This window comes from Clavelina lepadiformis, chromosome 2 (genome assembly GCF_947623445.1).
Source record: "Clavelina lepadiformis chromosome 2, kaClaLepa1.1, whole genome shotgun sequence".
In the NCBI taxonomy this organism is placed as follows: domain Eukaryota; kingdom Metazoa; phylum Chordata; class Ascidiacea; order Aplousobranchia; family Clavelinidae; genus Clavelina; species Clavelina lepadiformis.
The window spans coordinates 26,029,602-26,046,174 of record NC_135241.1 but is presented as its reverse complement, the minus strand read 5'-3'; the positions used below and the strand labels follow the sequence as shown (position 1 = coordinate 26,046,174).

At 41.0% G+C, this 16,573-nt stretch overlaps 2 protein-coding genes across 7 annotated transcripts in view; both read left to right on the top strand.

Moving 5' to 3' along the window:
* Nucleotides 1-7,256, top strand: part of LOC143445185 (rho guanine nucleotide exchange factor 28-like) — a 32,878-nt gene extending 25,622 nt beyond the window's left edge. For 5 of the 6 annotated variants that reach the window (XM_076944104.1, XM_076944102.1, XM_076944103.1 and 2 more), the window contains 22 exons: nt 991-1,048; nt 1,120-1,190; nt 1,278-1,351; nt 1,431-1,478; nt 1,550-1,593; nt 1,660-1,803; nt 1,888-2,078; nt 2,160-2,321; nt 2,396-2,519; nt 2,903-3,058; nt 3,138-3,242; nt 3,310-3,389; nt 3,479-3,656; nt 3,728-3,904; nt 4,067-4,183; nt 4,290-4,451; nt 4,587-4,738; nt 4,813-4,970; nt 5,131-5,254; nt 5,325-5,852; nt 5,919-6,069; nt 6,417-7,256. In XM_076944104.1, the coding sequence (XP_076800219.1) occupies nt 991-1,048; nt 1,120-1,190; nt 1,278-1,351; nt 1,431-1,478; nt 1,550-1,593; nt 1,660-1,803; nt 1,888-2,078; nt 2,160-2,321; nt 2,396-2,519; nt 2,903-3,058; nt 3,138-3,242; nt 3,310-3,389; nt 3,479-3,656; nt 3,728-3,904; nt 4,067-4,183; nt 4,290-4,451; nt 4,587-4,738; nt 4,813-4,970; nt 5,131-5,254; nt 5,325-5,852; nt 5,919-6,069; nt 6,417-6,715 (3,303 nt within the window). In that variant the 3' untranslated portion in view covers nt 6,716-7,256. Of the gene's footprint in view, nt 1-990; nt 1,049-1,119; nt 1,191-1,277; nt 1,352-1,430; nt 1,479-1,549; nt 1,594-1,659; nt 1,804-1,887; nt 2,079-2,159; nt 2,322-2,395; nt 2,520-2,902; nt 3,059-3,137; nt 3,243-3,309; nt 3,390-3,478; nt 3,657-3,727; nt 3,905-4,066; nt 4,184-4,289; nt 4,452-4,586; nt 4,739-4,812; nt 4,971-5,130; nt 5,255-5,324; nt 5,853-5,918; nt 6,095-6,416 lie in introns of all 6 variants that reach the window. The other variant, XM_076944105.1, reaches the window with a different exon arrangement.
* Nucleotides 7,257-10,118: 2,862 nt separating this feature from the next.
* LOC143445188 (dual specificity protein kinase CLK2-like) lies at nt 10,119-14,751 on the top strand. The gene is made up of 11 exons (XM_076944107.1): nt 10,119-10,263; nt 10,445-10,647; nt 11,563-11,752; nt 12,229-12,328; nt 12,715-12,781; nt 12,856-12,972; nt 13,055-13,145; nt 13,212-13,287; nt 13,370-13,594; nt 13,673-13,926; nt 14,183-14,751. The coding sequence occupies exons 1-11, from the start codon at nt 10,228-10,230 to the stop codon at nt 14,423-14,425; spliced, it is 1,602 nt and encodes a 533-aa protein (XP_076800222.1). The 5' UTR covers nt 10,119-10,227; the 3' UTR covers nt 14,426-14,751.
* The last annotated feature ends 1,822 nt before the right edge of the window (nt 14,752-16,573 follow it).

The following is a 16,573-nucleotide window of genomic DNA, read 5'->3' as shown; positions in this document are numbered from 1 at the left end:
GTAGATTGTCACGTTACAATAAATTAGTACGCGCGTGCAGAATCTTCAAATCGTTCTTTGTAGTTGAGAGTTCATCGATGAACGTCGGTCACGCTCGGATTATGATCACGTGATATGTCGTCAGATGATTAATCTGACATAATTACAACTTCCTTGGCTTGAGCTTCATATTCTCTATACTTGTCCCACCCAGTTATGGACTTTATGTTGTGTAGAGTTGCAGTTACTTGCAGAAAGTACTGGCCAGGCCACCTGCCAGTTGTGTGACCTGGTAAACTTGCTACGATCGTGGCGTTGCTCAAGGTCATGGTCACGGCCCACGGGAGTTAGGCTAAGCAGACGATTATAATATGATAATAAATGACCAGGTTATTGTCCGGCAACCTATGAGCTCACTGACGCCCACTGTTACGTCATAACACCAACGCTAGTGACGTGGTGAGGAAGCGCTCATCTGACAAGCCAGTGTTGATGGTGTGGTGCTCTGTGTGCGAGATACTTCCGCGGTGAGCTTGAGGCCGCACCAGTGCACGAGAGCTGAAGTTATTGTAGGAAGTTCGTTTGAGTGCTGGGCGCTGGCAATTTTCTATGAAACTTAGTGGAATTGTTGTTCTAGTAATATGACTAGTTTTGGTTGTGATTGGTCTGCTCTTGCTTATTTAGTGACGTCGTTGTTGCTTAGAGTAAGTCATGCGATGGACTGACAGAGTTTTGACCGATTTAATAAGAAATCTGGTCCTAGTTGTATGACTGCTTTCAAACAATGGAGATGTATAGCCACAGTAACGAGTCGTTCGAGATCTGTATGAGCTCACCGCGGCGAGATTCGCGAGTTAAACTCCGCAAGAAGGTACAAGTTTGTCGAGCTTGTCTCCTAACAACTTAAGTTTCGTGGAAACGGAATAGTTCGGAATAAATTTATGGAATAATTAAACCAAGATCATGTGATGTTGCTTATTGTTATTATTCAAGCTTCCGTTTCGTCCACAGCGTCCATCCATTATTCGGCCACAGAGTATGATGATATCCAGACCACCTCAGTACGCAGGTGAGCTTCATTATTACGTCATCATCGCGTTCTGGACTTCCATTAATAATTTGGAATTTCATTTTATTCAGTGGGGAATCCCGCAACTGGATACCCCGCAGCAAGTCAAGCGAATCAGCGTTCCACGTCAAGACCTATCTCGGTACGACCTTGAACTTGGCTTGCTAGATAGGTCATAATGAACCTCCATTGAGTAGCTAGTGATGTCATCGATTTCTTTTTGATGTAGGTTGTAGGCGCCAACTCGATGTACGGGAATTCGCTTCAGGAATTTCCACAAAACCACAACAACCGTAGCAACAGGTTAGTTGAGCTCCATACAATCCCCTGCGTCATAACATCCACTTGTCCCATTTTATTCAATCTCTCTCGTCATGTCCAGGTCGAGTTATTATGAAGAAGAAGATGGGGGTTCCCCTGTCACGTACAGGTGAGTTTGATATTTTTATCAATGAAAGTTCTCACCTTGTTCTTGTCATTCACTTCACTTCTTCATTGCAGCATGAAAGACATGATTTCTGGCTCCATTGAGTCCCTCGATGAAGGTATGTGTGTGTTTATGACGTAACAATCCATCGGTGACGTTAGTAATCAATAAATTTTCATCTCAGCCTCCCTGGACACAGCGGAGTTGGAGAAAGATCCAGATCTCAGTTTGAAGGTGGATGAGCCAGAGACGTGGAGCACAACGATAGATAGGAAGACGCTCAAGAAGATGGAGAAGAAGGACATTAAGCGACAGGAGAACATCTTCGGTGAGTCAGGAGACCTCATTATCACTGCTGCTGCAGCGATTTGTCGACTCTGATGATCTTCTCATTCGTTGAATTTGTCGACAGAATTCATCCAAACTGAACGCAACTACCTCACCATCCTCAAGATTATGCAAAAAATCTACGCGCAAGGTCTCCTCCGGGAGGCGCACATGAGTCCGCGAGTCGTGGATCAGCTCTTCCCCCTCATCGACGAGCATGTCGACTTTGTGACGCAATTCGTCCATAAACTCAGAGACAGACAGAACGACAGCAAGGTCATTACCGAGATTTTAAATGAACCAATCAAGTTACGTTACCTTTCAATATGTGTGACGTCACAATGATGTTTTGATCAGGTGGTTGACCGTATCGGTGATCTCTTGGTGGCGCAATGGAGGAACGAAAGCGGCGCCACCATGAAAAGACTGCTCGGAGACTTCTGCAGTCACCAGAACGAGATTACGTCATTATACAAAGAACTGGTGAAAACGGATAAAAAGGTTCTGGCTTTCATGAAGGTACTTCCCCCATCCTGATCTTGTTTGCTGGCGCTGTGGAAACATTTAACCTTTCCTGATCTCTTTCTGCCCAGAAATGCGATAAAAATCCTCTGACCCGGCGACAGGACGTGCCGGCTTGTGCATTGCTGGTTACTCAGAGGATCACCAAGTACCCCATCATGTTGCAAACCTTGCTTGAGAACACGATCAAGAAGGGTAAGTTGTTGTCGTACCACAAATAACAAGTTTATTTTCTTTAACAAACCAGTCGATCATTGTGTTTTATCTGTGCTCTATGAGGAGAACTATCCTTGCGCTCATAGCATTGTTACGTTGTTTCACGTCACAATGTGAAGACACTAGGGGGCCCACGCGGTCACCTTGGTCGGTGGTTGCGTGGGTCTGAGAGCAGGTCATTGTGACGTGTGCAAAGGCTGAATATTTCACAATACTGACGAGTAGTAGCTGTATCAAACATTTATGCTAATATTATTGGATCATCTTTTACCTCATCACAATGACACCATTGTTATGCAACAAAGCAAGCATATGTGTAGATATTGTTGAACTGGAAATTGCTTCAATCTTCAAATTTTTAGGTCACAAAGAAGATCACGAAAATCTTGAGAGGGCGTTGGAGTTATCGCGGGAGATCGCGAAAGACGTCGATGATCAGGTCCGGGCGCATGAGAAGCAGCAGCTGCTCAAAGAGATCCACGAGAAGACAGAATCGAAGAGCGCAACGACCTTCAAAGGTCAGTGAGCTCAGAACAAATCACGTGATTGCGTTCTATAGCAAGGTGGACTAAAGCGCGCGATGTTTTGCTGACGTAGGTAACCGGAAGTTCGATCGACGCGATTTTAAGCGCAAAAACCGGAAGCTGGTTTATAGTTCCAGCACCGTGCAGTGGAATATCATCAATAGCAAGAAACCAACTGGTGAGTTTTAATCAGTGTTGTGTTGTGACGTTGTATGACGTCATAATATCGCGTTTGTCTTCTCCAGATGTCCTCTTCCTGGTGTTGTCAGACTGCATCGTCTTCCTGCAGGAGAACAACGGGAAATATTCCTTCCCCTCTGGGCAGGTTTGTCTCATTTTTCCCGAGTTGTGCTTTTGTGTCTGTGCAAATTCCATCAATCATCGCTTTCTAAAACTCATGACGTCGTCATGCAGCCTGCCGCTGTTTCCCTGCACAAGTTGATAGTCCGGGAGGTTGCGTACGACGAGAGAGGACTCCTCCTGATGAGCATGAGCAGTCAGCAGATGTACAAACTTAAGCTGACGTCAATCAATGATTGCAAGACCATCGCCCAGGTGCTCAACGTCGCCATACCCAACTGCCCCGATGACGGTATGTTGGTTACTATAGCTACGATGACGTAATAGTGACGTCATTCTCACGAAACGCGTGTTGTTACAAAGACGAGGGAGTGTCGTCGGAGGACGAAGAGGAAAAGAGATTGCATGAGAGGTTGAACGAGGTCCAGACCAGGATCGCCCAACTGGAGGAGAAGGATGAAAAGATAAATCGACTCCTCATTGAGAAGATGATCCTCTTCAAATCCCTGGCTGAGTCCGTTGATCAGGGAAGCGCAGTCGGTAAGTTTCCTTTAGTGGAGCCAGAGCAGATACATTTTCCTTGCATCTACTAAATGTTGCATCTACTCTGGCATTAGATTAATTTGAATTAATAAAAGATTAATTTCACTTGATTCTTCATCGATCAAATTCGTAGTTTCTCATTAAACGTTCCATCCACAGCCAACATCCACTCCCACATCCCGATGTTCTCCTTCTCAGATGGAGACGAATCCGGGAACAACAACAAGAACCTGCTCCCTTCTGGAAAACCGATCCTGGTTAGAGCAATTGAACAAGGTGAGATGTCAAGTGATGCCACGAAGACTTCGTCTTTTTGCTTCTCTCTTCTTTTCATTCGTGCAAATAACTGGGGTTTTGCTAAATTGCTATTTTGACGTTTCAGTTTCGAAGTTATCTCAGGCGTGTTATGATGCGGAGGGCTTATCACGCCACTCATCCAATGTGGGTGAGCAGGAAAGTGGCCCCCATTTGACCCCAGGGGCGCCCAAACGCTCCGACACGTTTGGGGGGTTAGATAACGGGAAAGAACCCCCGTCACCAAGAAGTAAGTTAAAATTTTATGATAAAATTTTGATTCAAATTTTTTCGCTATTTTTGCAATTTTATAGACAGTGCCGATAATAATCTGTCAATCAATGTATTGGACTTGTCAATCATTTTAAACTTTCCCTTATCTCAGGCAAATGGCTCATCTCATCTCAGAGTGAGGGGAAGTTGAGTGACTTTGAAGCAAACCAATCCTCATCTGACTCAAATCGCGACTCTGGGTTAATCGAGTCAGAGATATCAGTGCGACAGTCTGACTCAGAAGGCAGCATCGTTAAGGCCTGGGTAAGTTAAATATCATTGACGCAAAATCCGAAGTTGAAGATCTTCATGACTTAAACTCCGGACTTGATTGACAGGAGCCAGGCTCAGAGGAGGTGGCATCCACGGATGGTGCAGATCCAAATGAAGGCTATCTTCCTCCAACATCCGATCAAGTATCAACTCTCACCTCTCTTGCTCAACTCCTTAACCAATATCTCTCCATTTCGTGCCAGCAAGACACTCTCCTAGAAAAGTGAGACCTCTAGTGGTATACTGCTTCTTCATCTGCAGACGACACTTTGATTTATTTGTCGTGTTTTTTAATTTATTAATCGCGGACGTTTTTCTGCTCAAGTTTTAAATCGTTTTGTTTCTATGGAAAGGCAATTAACTTACCAATGATTTTGTTCCAGATTAAAGTTTCAACTCACGCTGGATCGCCCCTCTAGCAAGAGGAGGAGCAACCTCCAGGAAGCCGAGTTGAAGAGGAATCAACTCAAGCATCAGGAGCAAATGGACGATCTCCGCAAGCAACAGGTGCGAAGATTTTTTCAGTTTGGATAAATCTGGAATTTGTCGAAGTGATGGAAATTTGTTCGATTTCCAGCAACAACTGAAGTCGGAGCAGGATTCGTTCCTGAGGACGAGGGAACGATTCGAGAAGTCGATGAACGCGGAGAAGTCTGAGATCGAATCAGAGAAGGCCAGAATCGTGAGAGAGAGGCAGGATGCGGAGAAATTCAAGGAGGAAATGATAAAGTCCAAGGAGTATTATCAACACGAGACGAAGAGACTGAAAGACATCCAGAGGAAGACGCACGGTGAGATGCACTCCTCTGCGTCCACATCTGCTCTATCCTCTGCACAGAACAGGAACAATAGCAACAACAGCTTGTCCGATGCTCTGGATGCACCCGACTCCAGGGTGTCATCGAGCAAATCCCAATCCAGTCTTCACTCTTCTGAGTCTGCCAGGCGCGCTCCTTCCTCCCCAACGTACACCACAGCAGCCGAGTATCCTCGGACCTTCCCCTTTCCGAAGAGGGACTCAGTGCTTCCACCAGGTGCCGCTGCTGTCCCCGAAATCCCGCTTCACTTGAAGTACAGCGCAACGAACCAGATGACGACCATGCAGGTATGACTCCCCTCAATCGCACAAATTTCTTTTGACCTTATTTGGAACTCACGTTACGCTTCACAGGTTCCCAAGCACCAGGAGTTGTCGAAGGGATTATCGAAACTGGCATCGACATCAAAGCACTCGAGCAAGGGCAGCGCAGATAAGGTCGGCGTCCACCAAATGATTCCAAGCAAGCTGTCGAAACTTGGCAGCCAGCACCACAATTCGTCCAGTAAGAGGCCACATAATGTGTAGAAGTAAGTGTAGTAAGCGTGCGTGCCCCTTCTCCATAAACATCTCCTATCACCCTCCGGTTGCGCATGGTGGCACTTTTGTGTGGCTTCAAGAAGTGCATCTTTTCTTACCTGAGTTTTGTTTTGTGATGTCACAATATGTCAGTGTCATCATGTTTGTGTTGTCATTGTTTGCACGGAAGCCAGGGAGGAATTTTGTTGCGTTTGATGCTTCCTCCTCATTTCATCTTCCTTTCAATCTTGTTTGCCTGAGTTGGCTGCATGCGATCATTAACTAACATTCATCCTGTTTCTCCACCTCTCTAACCTCTCCTCTCATCCGCAGCATCTCTTGATAGTCTGAAGAACCACATCCCATTCTCTCATCCGAAGAGGAAGCACGCCCACACCGACCCTCCTCCCCCCAGCTCCACTCTCCATGTTCCTGCATCCAAACACTCCGGGAGATTATCTCCATCCTTCTCCCCTCTTCCCCCCAGAACTAACTTCGTTGATCGGACAAGTTCAAGCTCCTCCTCATCTTCGAAGGAAGGCGAGAGGAAGCATCGAGCCCACACCATGGCGACACCTAGTGAGAGTGTCGAAGTGACAGCGGACAAGGATCGCATCGAAGTCTTTTTATAAAATGATCCTTCTACATGAACTTATTTCCTTAATTATTATATTTAGGCAGAATAACGCTCCTCATCGTCATGTGAAGGATTGTGTTGGTAGCTACGTCACTTCTTTATAATCTCTGATGTCTTGGAAGCTACGAGAGCTTTTTAGCAAAATAAATGTTCTTTTCGCTATTTGGTAAATTCTTTAACCCGGCTTTATTTTGTTCGTTTTACTCTTTATGGAACCACTGCTTTTAGCTTAATTGTGTTTGTGCACCCCTATTACCTTGTTACGTCACAATCATGAGTTTTATCGAACAGACGTGTTTTTTTGACTCCAATGAAATAAGTGTCGGTTTGCGGAAGTAACTTCGTGCAGTTTTCACGTTTTTGGTGCGCAGTGAACCAGAACATCATCTGAGGAAAATCAGCTTGCCTGACACACCAATCGACATCTTATATTGTTGAATTCTTGCAATATTCTTTATAATTTTTTTCATCCTAATGAGCTGTTTGCATTTTTCGCCTGGCTGTTAAAAATCGGTTACGAAAACTGTTACGTCATACATTGCGTTGTCAAGTGGGAAAGTCGTCGAAGAAAGTAGGTGGGTCAAGAATCCTCGAAATATGTGCATGGGCGTGATTGGGAAACCGGATGTGATGTAATCATTTAATGAAAGGGAATCATTCGCGGTTGAAGCAAAGTTTGAAGAAAGATTGTTTCAAACAATTCCGAGTGATGGTGTTTTACATCGACAACCGACGTCATAACTAGTCAAGTGCTTGGCGCAAAACTCGCCGATATTTCAGGCTCATACATTATATGACCTATATCGCCATATGACCTATAGGTTGCATGACATGTGGCAAACGATCGTATAAAAGATGAGCAGCTGATGTGAAAAGTAAAAAGAAGTTTTGGGTTCTGAATGTTTGAGCTAAAGCAGCTACTTCACATGCTCCTGAAAGCGTCAAGATATGCAATCTGAAGAAATATGCGTCATCGTTATTACATCACATTATTGTTAAGTGCAATTGCATCCCGCCGTGCTTGAAAAAATCGTTTCAGTTACGCACACTAACAAAGAAAAATCTTATTGGCGACAACTTCAACGGTTTGATTTAACTAAGATTTACATGACGTAATGCACCAAAGCCCAACTTTGGTGGAGTCCTTTTATTATTATTAAAGCTATTCTAGAATTGATTTGCAACGAAAATATTTAAAAAATACGTCAAGCACACCCCGACTGGTGACATCAAAAAAAATCCAATGCTTAGGCCTATTTGATCACTTACAATTTAAAAAAAAACCGTCTCAACAAAAAATAATACAACATGCAGTGTTTTACAATATAATTCAAATAAGGTACCTGTGCCTAATAAGGCCCATTGCTCATATTTCACAAACCCGTGCAAATAAATGAAAAATTTTAACCCTATATAAAAACTAATATAAATTCATGATGGTTTACCAGATTTCATCCTTGTCACTTGACCAACCGATTCGCTAGAGCACAACAGAAATTTGATATTTGCAGTTAAGGTGGTTTTGTTAATTTAGAAAAAAAGTAAGTGAGAATTTGGCCTGTTAAATGAACTGTAGTCAGCCGGCTGAAGTTTTCATGTAACAACCAACTTAGTATTGAAAAGGTTAATGCACTTTTTTTTGCTAAAATTTTTCTGATAATAAAAATGTGAAATTTTTTTCGTGGATGCCACATGCGCCTAATAAGGCCCATACAAGATGCTTGGCTAATTGATTTCCAGACTTCAAGAGTGGTTCCAGTCATCAGTTGGAAAGTTGTTGCAGTTACTTTTTTTTTTTCAACCCACGTTTGTTGGTCGTTGCCTTACACAAATTGGTGGTTGCTGTCTTGTTTTATTTGCTTAATACGATTTTTCAGCTATGTTTTGAATGAAAATACTCACAAAATTGGTGGGCCTTATTAGGAGCCTATGCTCCTAAAAAGGCCCATTTTTTGGAATTTTTCATTTCTTTATAAAAATTGTTTGGGGGGTTGTCAGGTATTGTGGTTTTAATATGTTGTAGTCATATACCCTTACTAATAGAATACGGTTTTTCAGTCTATTCTCATTTGTGGTTCTTGAGTTATTTTCAAAAAAGTGTTAGGTGGGCCTTAATTGGTACAGGTACACCTACAATTGGTATACCTACATATTTTTTTAATAACAGTTAGGCGATTACATTAGTTAAGCTACAATTAATTAAGTTAGAGTTAGTTTTTCTGAGCCATCGACGATCGCAGCCGGTTTTCAATTAGTTTTTGTTTAGAAAAATAACCTTTCAATGAATTTAAAAAACCAGTAACACGAAATAAATATTCGAACTTCAATTCCAATGTCAGCAAAATTAAAGTATAAATAAAGTTAAGGCAAAAAGTTAAACTTTTGATAAACCTTTTCTGATTTTTGAAAATGATTTCCTTTTCATTCATTTGTGCTACAGTGGCTGAAAAGAAATGGTGGAGCTCTGGTGCCAGCGGCCAGGTGATGTTGAAGCTGAAGTTGTTTTGTAAAAACTGTAAAACCAAAATTTTGTTTTGTGTTTCACAATTCTTTTCGCATAACTTTTTAAAAAGTTGGTTTAGTGAATAGGCTAAGTTCTACAAAATACGTAATCGCTACCGTAATTCAGCGTTTGTTCTCTGATCGCTTGGTAACGGTAGGCCGGCACACGATTTTATATTAATAACAAAATTATACCATTACAAGAATAAATTAAAAATCGCCTGGATAATTCTATCACAGAAAAATGTTTTTCTATATTTCCCAAACTTAACTAAATATGAAGGTCGTCCATTCTGTTCGGTGATGATCTTTTTAAACATTTTTAATATTTTTTATTTTTGAAAGTCATCCAAAAAACTCCTTGAAAAAAAAGCCACGACAAGGCAGTAATCCTCAGGGTAACATTTTTCTATTTTGTTTGGTAAAGTTTTAGTAGAACGTATCGGGGCGCTCTAAGGGTCCCGATTATTCTCACTCAACACAAGTCCTCCGATCATTCTTTAGTTTAGAATGTAATGTTTAGATTATGTAAAATTATAAACAGCATTGAGAAGGGCCGCTTGTCAACTCGACAAAAATTGAACTTTCTTACCCAAAGTGTTAAATATTCTTATCGTATTGTTATTTTTCGTTGTTTGTTGTAAACAAAATACATTCGCAAACAAAAGCTGAACTTATATTCACTTTCACTTTATTTTTTATTTTTGACAATTATTAAATGAAAGATTATTTAAATATTAAAACCTTTAGTAACCTTTGATTGAACGTCGAGATCTGTGTTGATTTTAACAATTACTGCTTCCCGACGAAATTTAAAATAATTGTGTCCCACAATGCAATGTTTTGTGCCTTTCAACATCCGGGACACAAAGGGTGTTAACCAATCAGAAGAAAGACATAATGAAAAGACAGTTGGTCACTTCAAGATTGAGCCGAGATTAAATCTAGATAAATCAGGAAAGTTTTTGTCTAATTGTTGCCCTTGCTGAAGAAATTGGTTGGTTTATGTTGGAACTGTTGTCGAGTGATAAAGATTTTGAGGTAAGTACGGTTGTGTAGTAATATTTTTAGTGTATTAGTATGGACTTTGACCAGGACCTTCAGCGAAGCACAAACCTTAAATTTCTTGCATCATCTTGTGAAATTTTGATGATTTATCCGTATTTCGCGGTGATCCTAGTTCAGTAAAGAACATAGTTGTAAAGAAAAGAATCGTTCGTAGGTTAACTTGAACGGTCTACGGGAAATGACTGTTAATAAAATGGGCAAGACGACGAGGAGATACAGGAGCAGAGAAAATGACGACGATTACAAACCGGGTCACAAAAGAAGAAGAATTGGAAAGTACGACGAAGGTTTTGAAGAAGAGAATCAATATTCCAGTAGTCGTTACGATTCACGCTCTTATGGAAAACATAGTGAAAGGTAATTTACCCATGCTAGGTCCGTAGGATTAAGTGCAAAGTTGTGCGGTTAGGTTAAAAGCAATGCCCTGACTTCACTGTAAAAGTACATTCTTTTTGAGTCGATGTCTTAGTAACAAGATTTTTGTTATCACTGATACATTACAACGGAAATTACCAGCTCCAATGGAAAGTGTGGCACCTGCATGAACAAGACTTACCAACTGTCAAACACTTTTTGTACCATTTTACTGCCACTCATTGTATTAGGTGGCAAGATTTTTTCAATCGGCTATAATTAAAAATCCTTCATAAGAAGTCCTTCACATGATAAAAATGATAAAAAGAAAATTTTAAAAATGTGTTGCCTAGTTCAGTAGTGTTTATTTTACAATGAATCCTAATTCCTACACATTGGGCTCGTTCAATGTCAAGAAGCATGCGACGTAAATTGCGCTAGATTGCCCACTGGGCATCCATTCAGGTCAATGCTGGATACCCAGTTCAAAATTTGGTTGCCATGGCAGCAAAGCACCCACCATAATCCGACACTATTTGCAGTAAGGATATAAAATGAATTGGTGTGTTAAAACGCCAACTAATTTTTAATTAAGTTAAAGTAGTTAAAGCTTCATTGCACATCTACATGTCTATCCACGCATGATTTCTCATTGGAAACTGACAGTTTTCTGTCATATTGGATTGTAAAGGTTTCAATTTACCTACTTTTATCCCACCCAATTTGTTCAGTTTAAAACTTTGAATTTTCTCCTATTCCGAGGCTTGCTATAACATGTGCACATAAGTTGTTATGTTTTGTCTGTGTTATGTATTGTATGTTATGTTATGCTGTGTATTTGGTTGAAAGCTTGTATTGGGCTTAGTTTCAACCCTGCTATACATAGCCCATTGATTTTATTAATGTTTTATTTTCTAGTGCTAAGTCTTACCACAAACATTACAACGATGGATATTATAGTCGGGATTCCAGTAGAGTGATAAATTGCCCTGCATCCCATCCCAGAAATGAGAGTAGCTTTGACAGGAAAGAACCTTCCGAGAGCAGTAGATATCACCGTAGTAACAGGCACCGCAGAAATCAGAAGTCTACAAGTGAATCTGAATCGGTGAGGAAATTAATTTCAAAAAGTTCTTTTTTATTAAACTATTTGCAGGTTTAAATTCTGAAATTATCTCTCTCTGGCCATGCTATTTAAATGCACACATTTGGTTTGATTAAACTGGTCACCTTTGTGGTTAAGGAAATGGTCGTTAATAATGCCATACATATGTGTGATGTAAATGATTTTTTCATACAAAACCCTAACAGGTAAGTTGTATTCATGCGAATTATGCGCTTAAAATAATATCTGAAATATATTTGGGGTTCCTAGGAATATGTTTTAGATATCTCGGTGTGTGCTGTTTATTTTTTGCGTCGTTAACACCTCGCTACAACATTGCTGTGGTTATTGTTCCACATATGCTACGAATTGCCAAATGCTGGGCTTGCAATGAAACCTTACTGCAATCATTCCCGTGTCGACGGAATATTCTGTCCTTATCACACATTCGCGCTTGTTGCTGTTGTCATGACAAACAGAGAGATCGTCATAGAAACAAGAACGTCAGGGCAAAGAGTGTGGAAGATGACGAGGAGGGTCATCTCATTTATCGCCATGGCGACTGGCTCCAAGCGAGATGTACTTGAAGATTTTGCTCTCGTAGTTCTGCAGTAAAACCAATGCCAGGTTTATCAGGGACGATTCACTTAATACCATGTCAGATTTTCCACTTAAACTACATGCACTTTGACCTTGTGCCAAAATTTTGTTATCTGAATTTTAAAGTGAATCGTTCTTGATAACTTATTAGTAGGTTAAGGCCATTCATTGAATGCTTCAATTTGTAATGTTCAAGCAACTCTTTTTCCACATTAAGTCTCTTTGGTCTATGTTTTGTCTTTTGCACTTGCATGCAAGGCCATAACAAAGTATTTTGTGTTGAAAGTACAGATTTGCCGCTTAAAAATTATAAGGTGGAAACTTTGCAATACTCATTACTCATTTTGTGATGTGTTTTTGTGCAGATGAAATAGTGAATACACTCGGTGAGGGAACGTTTGGGAAAGTTCTGCATTGTGTAGACCACCAGAGGTAATATTTTTCCACTCGTATGTCACCTTTCAAATGTGCTCATGTTTACCACTTCAGTTTATCTGTTTAAGCAGGGAAGGACAGTACGTTGCATTGAAAGTGATAAAAAACATTGAGAAGTACCGGGATGCTGCATTTCTCGAGATCAACGTCCTTAAGAAGATTCAAGAGAAAGACACTGATGGGAAATAGTAAGAGACTAAGTTGTTGTATTTAAATACATTGCATTCCTAGCATGATTGTTACTGATGTATTTTTGTTACTGTTTTGCAGCTTGTGCGTGACTATGGTGGATTGGTTCAATTACCACGGTCATATTTGCATCGCTTTTGAGCTTCTCGGACTGAGCACCTTCGATTACCAGGTTAGTTGCATCTGTCTTTACTATCATCATCAGTTATTTCTGTAACAAATTGCTTGTTACATGCAGAAAGACAATCATTATTTGCCATACCCATTGGAGCAAGTGAGACATATGGCCTTTCAACTGATATGGGCAGTCAAGTGTAAGTCTACATGGCCTGGCCACTTATTTGGGGCCGTCACAACACGTGAGATTGTATGTTGATTAGATTGAAATTGTTTTAGTTCTGCACGATAACCACATCACTCACACCGACCTCAAACCCGAGAATGTTCTCCTGGTTGACTCAACGTGCGAGATTCGTTACAACCCTTCGAAGAGGAGAGATGAGCGACTCCTCCTCAACCCCGATATTCGGTTGATCGATTTTGGATCTGCGACGTTTGATAATGAGCACCACAGCACTGTCGTCTCAACTCGCCACTACAGGGCTCCTGAAGTTGTGTTAGGTGACTTGCTGCCGTGTTACGTCTGCTTGCAATGACCATGTTAGCATTGTGTCAATCTTCATTGTGTCTTTGTTGCAGAGCTGGGCTGGAATCAGTCGTGTGATGTGTGGTCGATCGGTTGCATCATATTCGAGTTCTATATGGGCATCACCATGTTTCAAACTCACGACAACAGGGAGCACCTGGCTATGATGGAACGCATCCTTGGTCCTATCCCTAGTCGAATGATTAAGAAGTCGAGAAAGCAGAAATATTTCTATCATGGCCGATTGGACTGGGATGAACAATCTTCTGCCGGCAAATATGTCAGAGATAACTGCAAGCCACTGATGGTAAGCACTCACACATGTACAGAGTCCACCACAGCTGAATGGTTTTGTTGTGGAGAAAGAAAAATTTTTTGAGCAGCTGATGTTGGTGATTTTATTGCCATTCGTGTTTTTATTGTGTTGTTTATTTTTTGTCGTTGACTGTGGCGAGCGAGAAAGAACTGCGGTAATCTTGTTACAGTATGCTAAAGAATGATACACTTACGAACAATTTCTTTTCACGTTCTGTTGATTTCTAACTATTGATTTGTTTCTACAGCGATATATTCAACGTAAAGATCATCCGGAACATATGAAGTTGATTGATTTGATCGCTCGTATGCTGGTGTACGACCCCGCCAAACGTGCTTCTCTCGCTGAGCTCATAAACCACCCGTTCTTTGATGCGCTTCCAGCAGAAAAACGCTTTCTTGCTCCAATAAAGAACTCATACGTTCAACCATCACAGTATAACGGAGTTCAAGAACAACGTACCACACGTTCCGTTCATGGCCTCAGATGAGGTGATTGCATTAGCTGCCTGCCCTTATCCGAAGTTGGCTTGGTGTGGAAGTGCCATTACTCTAATTGATGGGAGAAGTTTGCGGATTCGTTACTGCCTATGTATGCTGCTCAAGGCGCGCTATTTTATACCTTCCGTTTATTTTACTAGAGTTCACTTCCATTAATTGTCTTGATATATCGCGTGTTTCGTTTATTAAATTTAGTTTGCATCCTGTGTCTGGTTCATATTTATTGTGTCACTGACATAACGTCATTACATACATGCGCAAAGGAGCTGATTTTGCTTCAAAATCGCACTAAACGCAATACAGTATGTCCACCTCTCCTGGCGTCTTGATTTGCTGAACAAGGTCCTATGCTCTCGATATCGCAATTAGTTCGACCGTTGTCTACTTGACGAGCTGTATAGAGTAGCTAGCTACCATGTCAGATCGACCTGTTCATTGGGTTACTCGAGTAATCTATTTAGTGCATTGTTTGTAAGGAGCATAAAGTATATCGTCGTTGTTGACGGTGATACAAGAACATTAAGGTAAGCTTTATGCTATATATAACAGTTTACAACTGACAACATGAAGTTTAATGCGACACAACAACATTTCCCCATGCTAGGTCACCATCCCTTAATTACTAATATTACAATCCCATATGAGTCCAATGGCAGTGTATTCATTTTTATGGCGCTATAGTGTATTGGCGTTATTGCGCAGCAGGTATTAATACGTTGCCCCAATTCGTCACTGTGATTGTTTCTGGTCAGCCCTTGTCACGTGTTCATAAAGTGACCTGCTCAGTCAAGGAAAACGTTTTCATAGGACATAATAAAAATATGTAGGTCACACAACCGTTGCTCTGAAACGAAAACAAAGGATTCTTAAAAGACATCTGCCAGTTGTGAAGAAGCCCATTTCTAAAGCTTCCAAAGTGCGTAAAAATTTATGGTTTGACGTGAGAGTAAACTGGAATTGTTTTGAAGTGATTCTGTTCGGTGTTTACGACATAGACAGGTATCGCGCATTTATTTGAACATGGCTTTTCACACCGCAGTGGCGCTGGGTACGAAATTAGCAGAAGTAAGTCGAGTTATTGTAACTATTATGACGCACGATGCTATACCATTGTTTACTGCAAGTATTTGCTTTCCACGTCACGTGTTTGCCGCTTCTGGACTTAACATGTTGCGCTGGTCCATGTAACGGTCAACGAGGGAAAATATTTTGAAAAATGGCGGCCACCATTTACTTTAAGGCAGGAAAGCAACCACATGAATGACCCAGTTCCTCAGTGACGTGTGAATCGTAATCTCTGTAGATCAATAAACGCCTCAAGCTAAATGAGGCAAGCAGCTTTGTGCCATCTGTCTCTTTTGGTGCAAATCCCCAGATATTTCGAATGCAGTAAATCAAAGGATTCTTTGTGTGCATGTGCATGCTTTTGTAGTAAATAATATCGCTTAAATTTAAAATAAAAAGGAACAGTCGTCAACGATAGAGAGTTACTTATATTCGGTGAGAATTAAAACTATTACTCCAGCCAGTATTTCTTTACGACTAGAACGCAAGTGCAGTATAACGTCATTTTGTTTGTGTGCACAAGAAAGCAAAGTTACCTGGTAGAAAGAAAATAACACGCGTGTACGTTGCTTTGGAAAGCGACTTCTAATTGAAGTGTTTCAGAAAAGTAGTTCACTGCTTGTTAAGGGTTGTTACATAAAATGATGCAATACTTCGTAGTTTGTTTAATGACGTCATAATACCGCGTCTATTTTCATACGGGAAATAGAAATTTGTTAAGTTCACCAGAAAAAATTGTTTTGGAACTTGTTTCGAAAAGCAATATCATGCATCATCATAATCACATCAAAATAGTAGTAGCAAGTTATAGCAGGACTCCAAAGCAAGTCACATTGCAAATCAGGGTGGCATTCTGGGCCATGATTGCGAGCCGCCTGCCCAGCAACGCGATCAGCTGAGAGAAGCGTGATTTCTTTGTTGTGCTCGAACTCAGTGAAGCGTGTCCAGCACTATATATAGGCGAGCTCGAAAAGAATAATAATGAACAATTGAACATGGCTGGTGCTGGAGAATGGTTGCTGGTGTCAAAAATAAAATTTTTTGTTTTTGATAGAGTATTTGTTGAACATTAG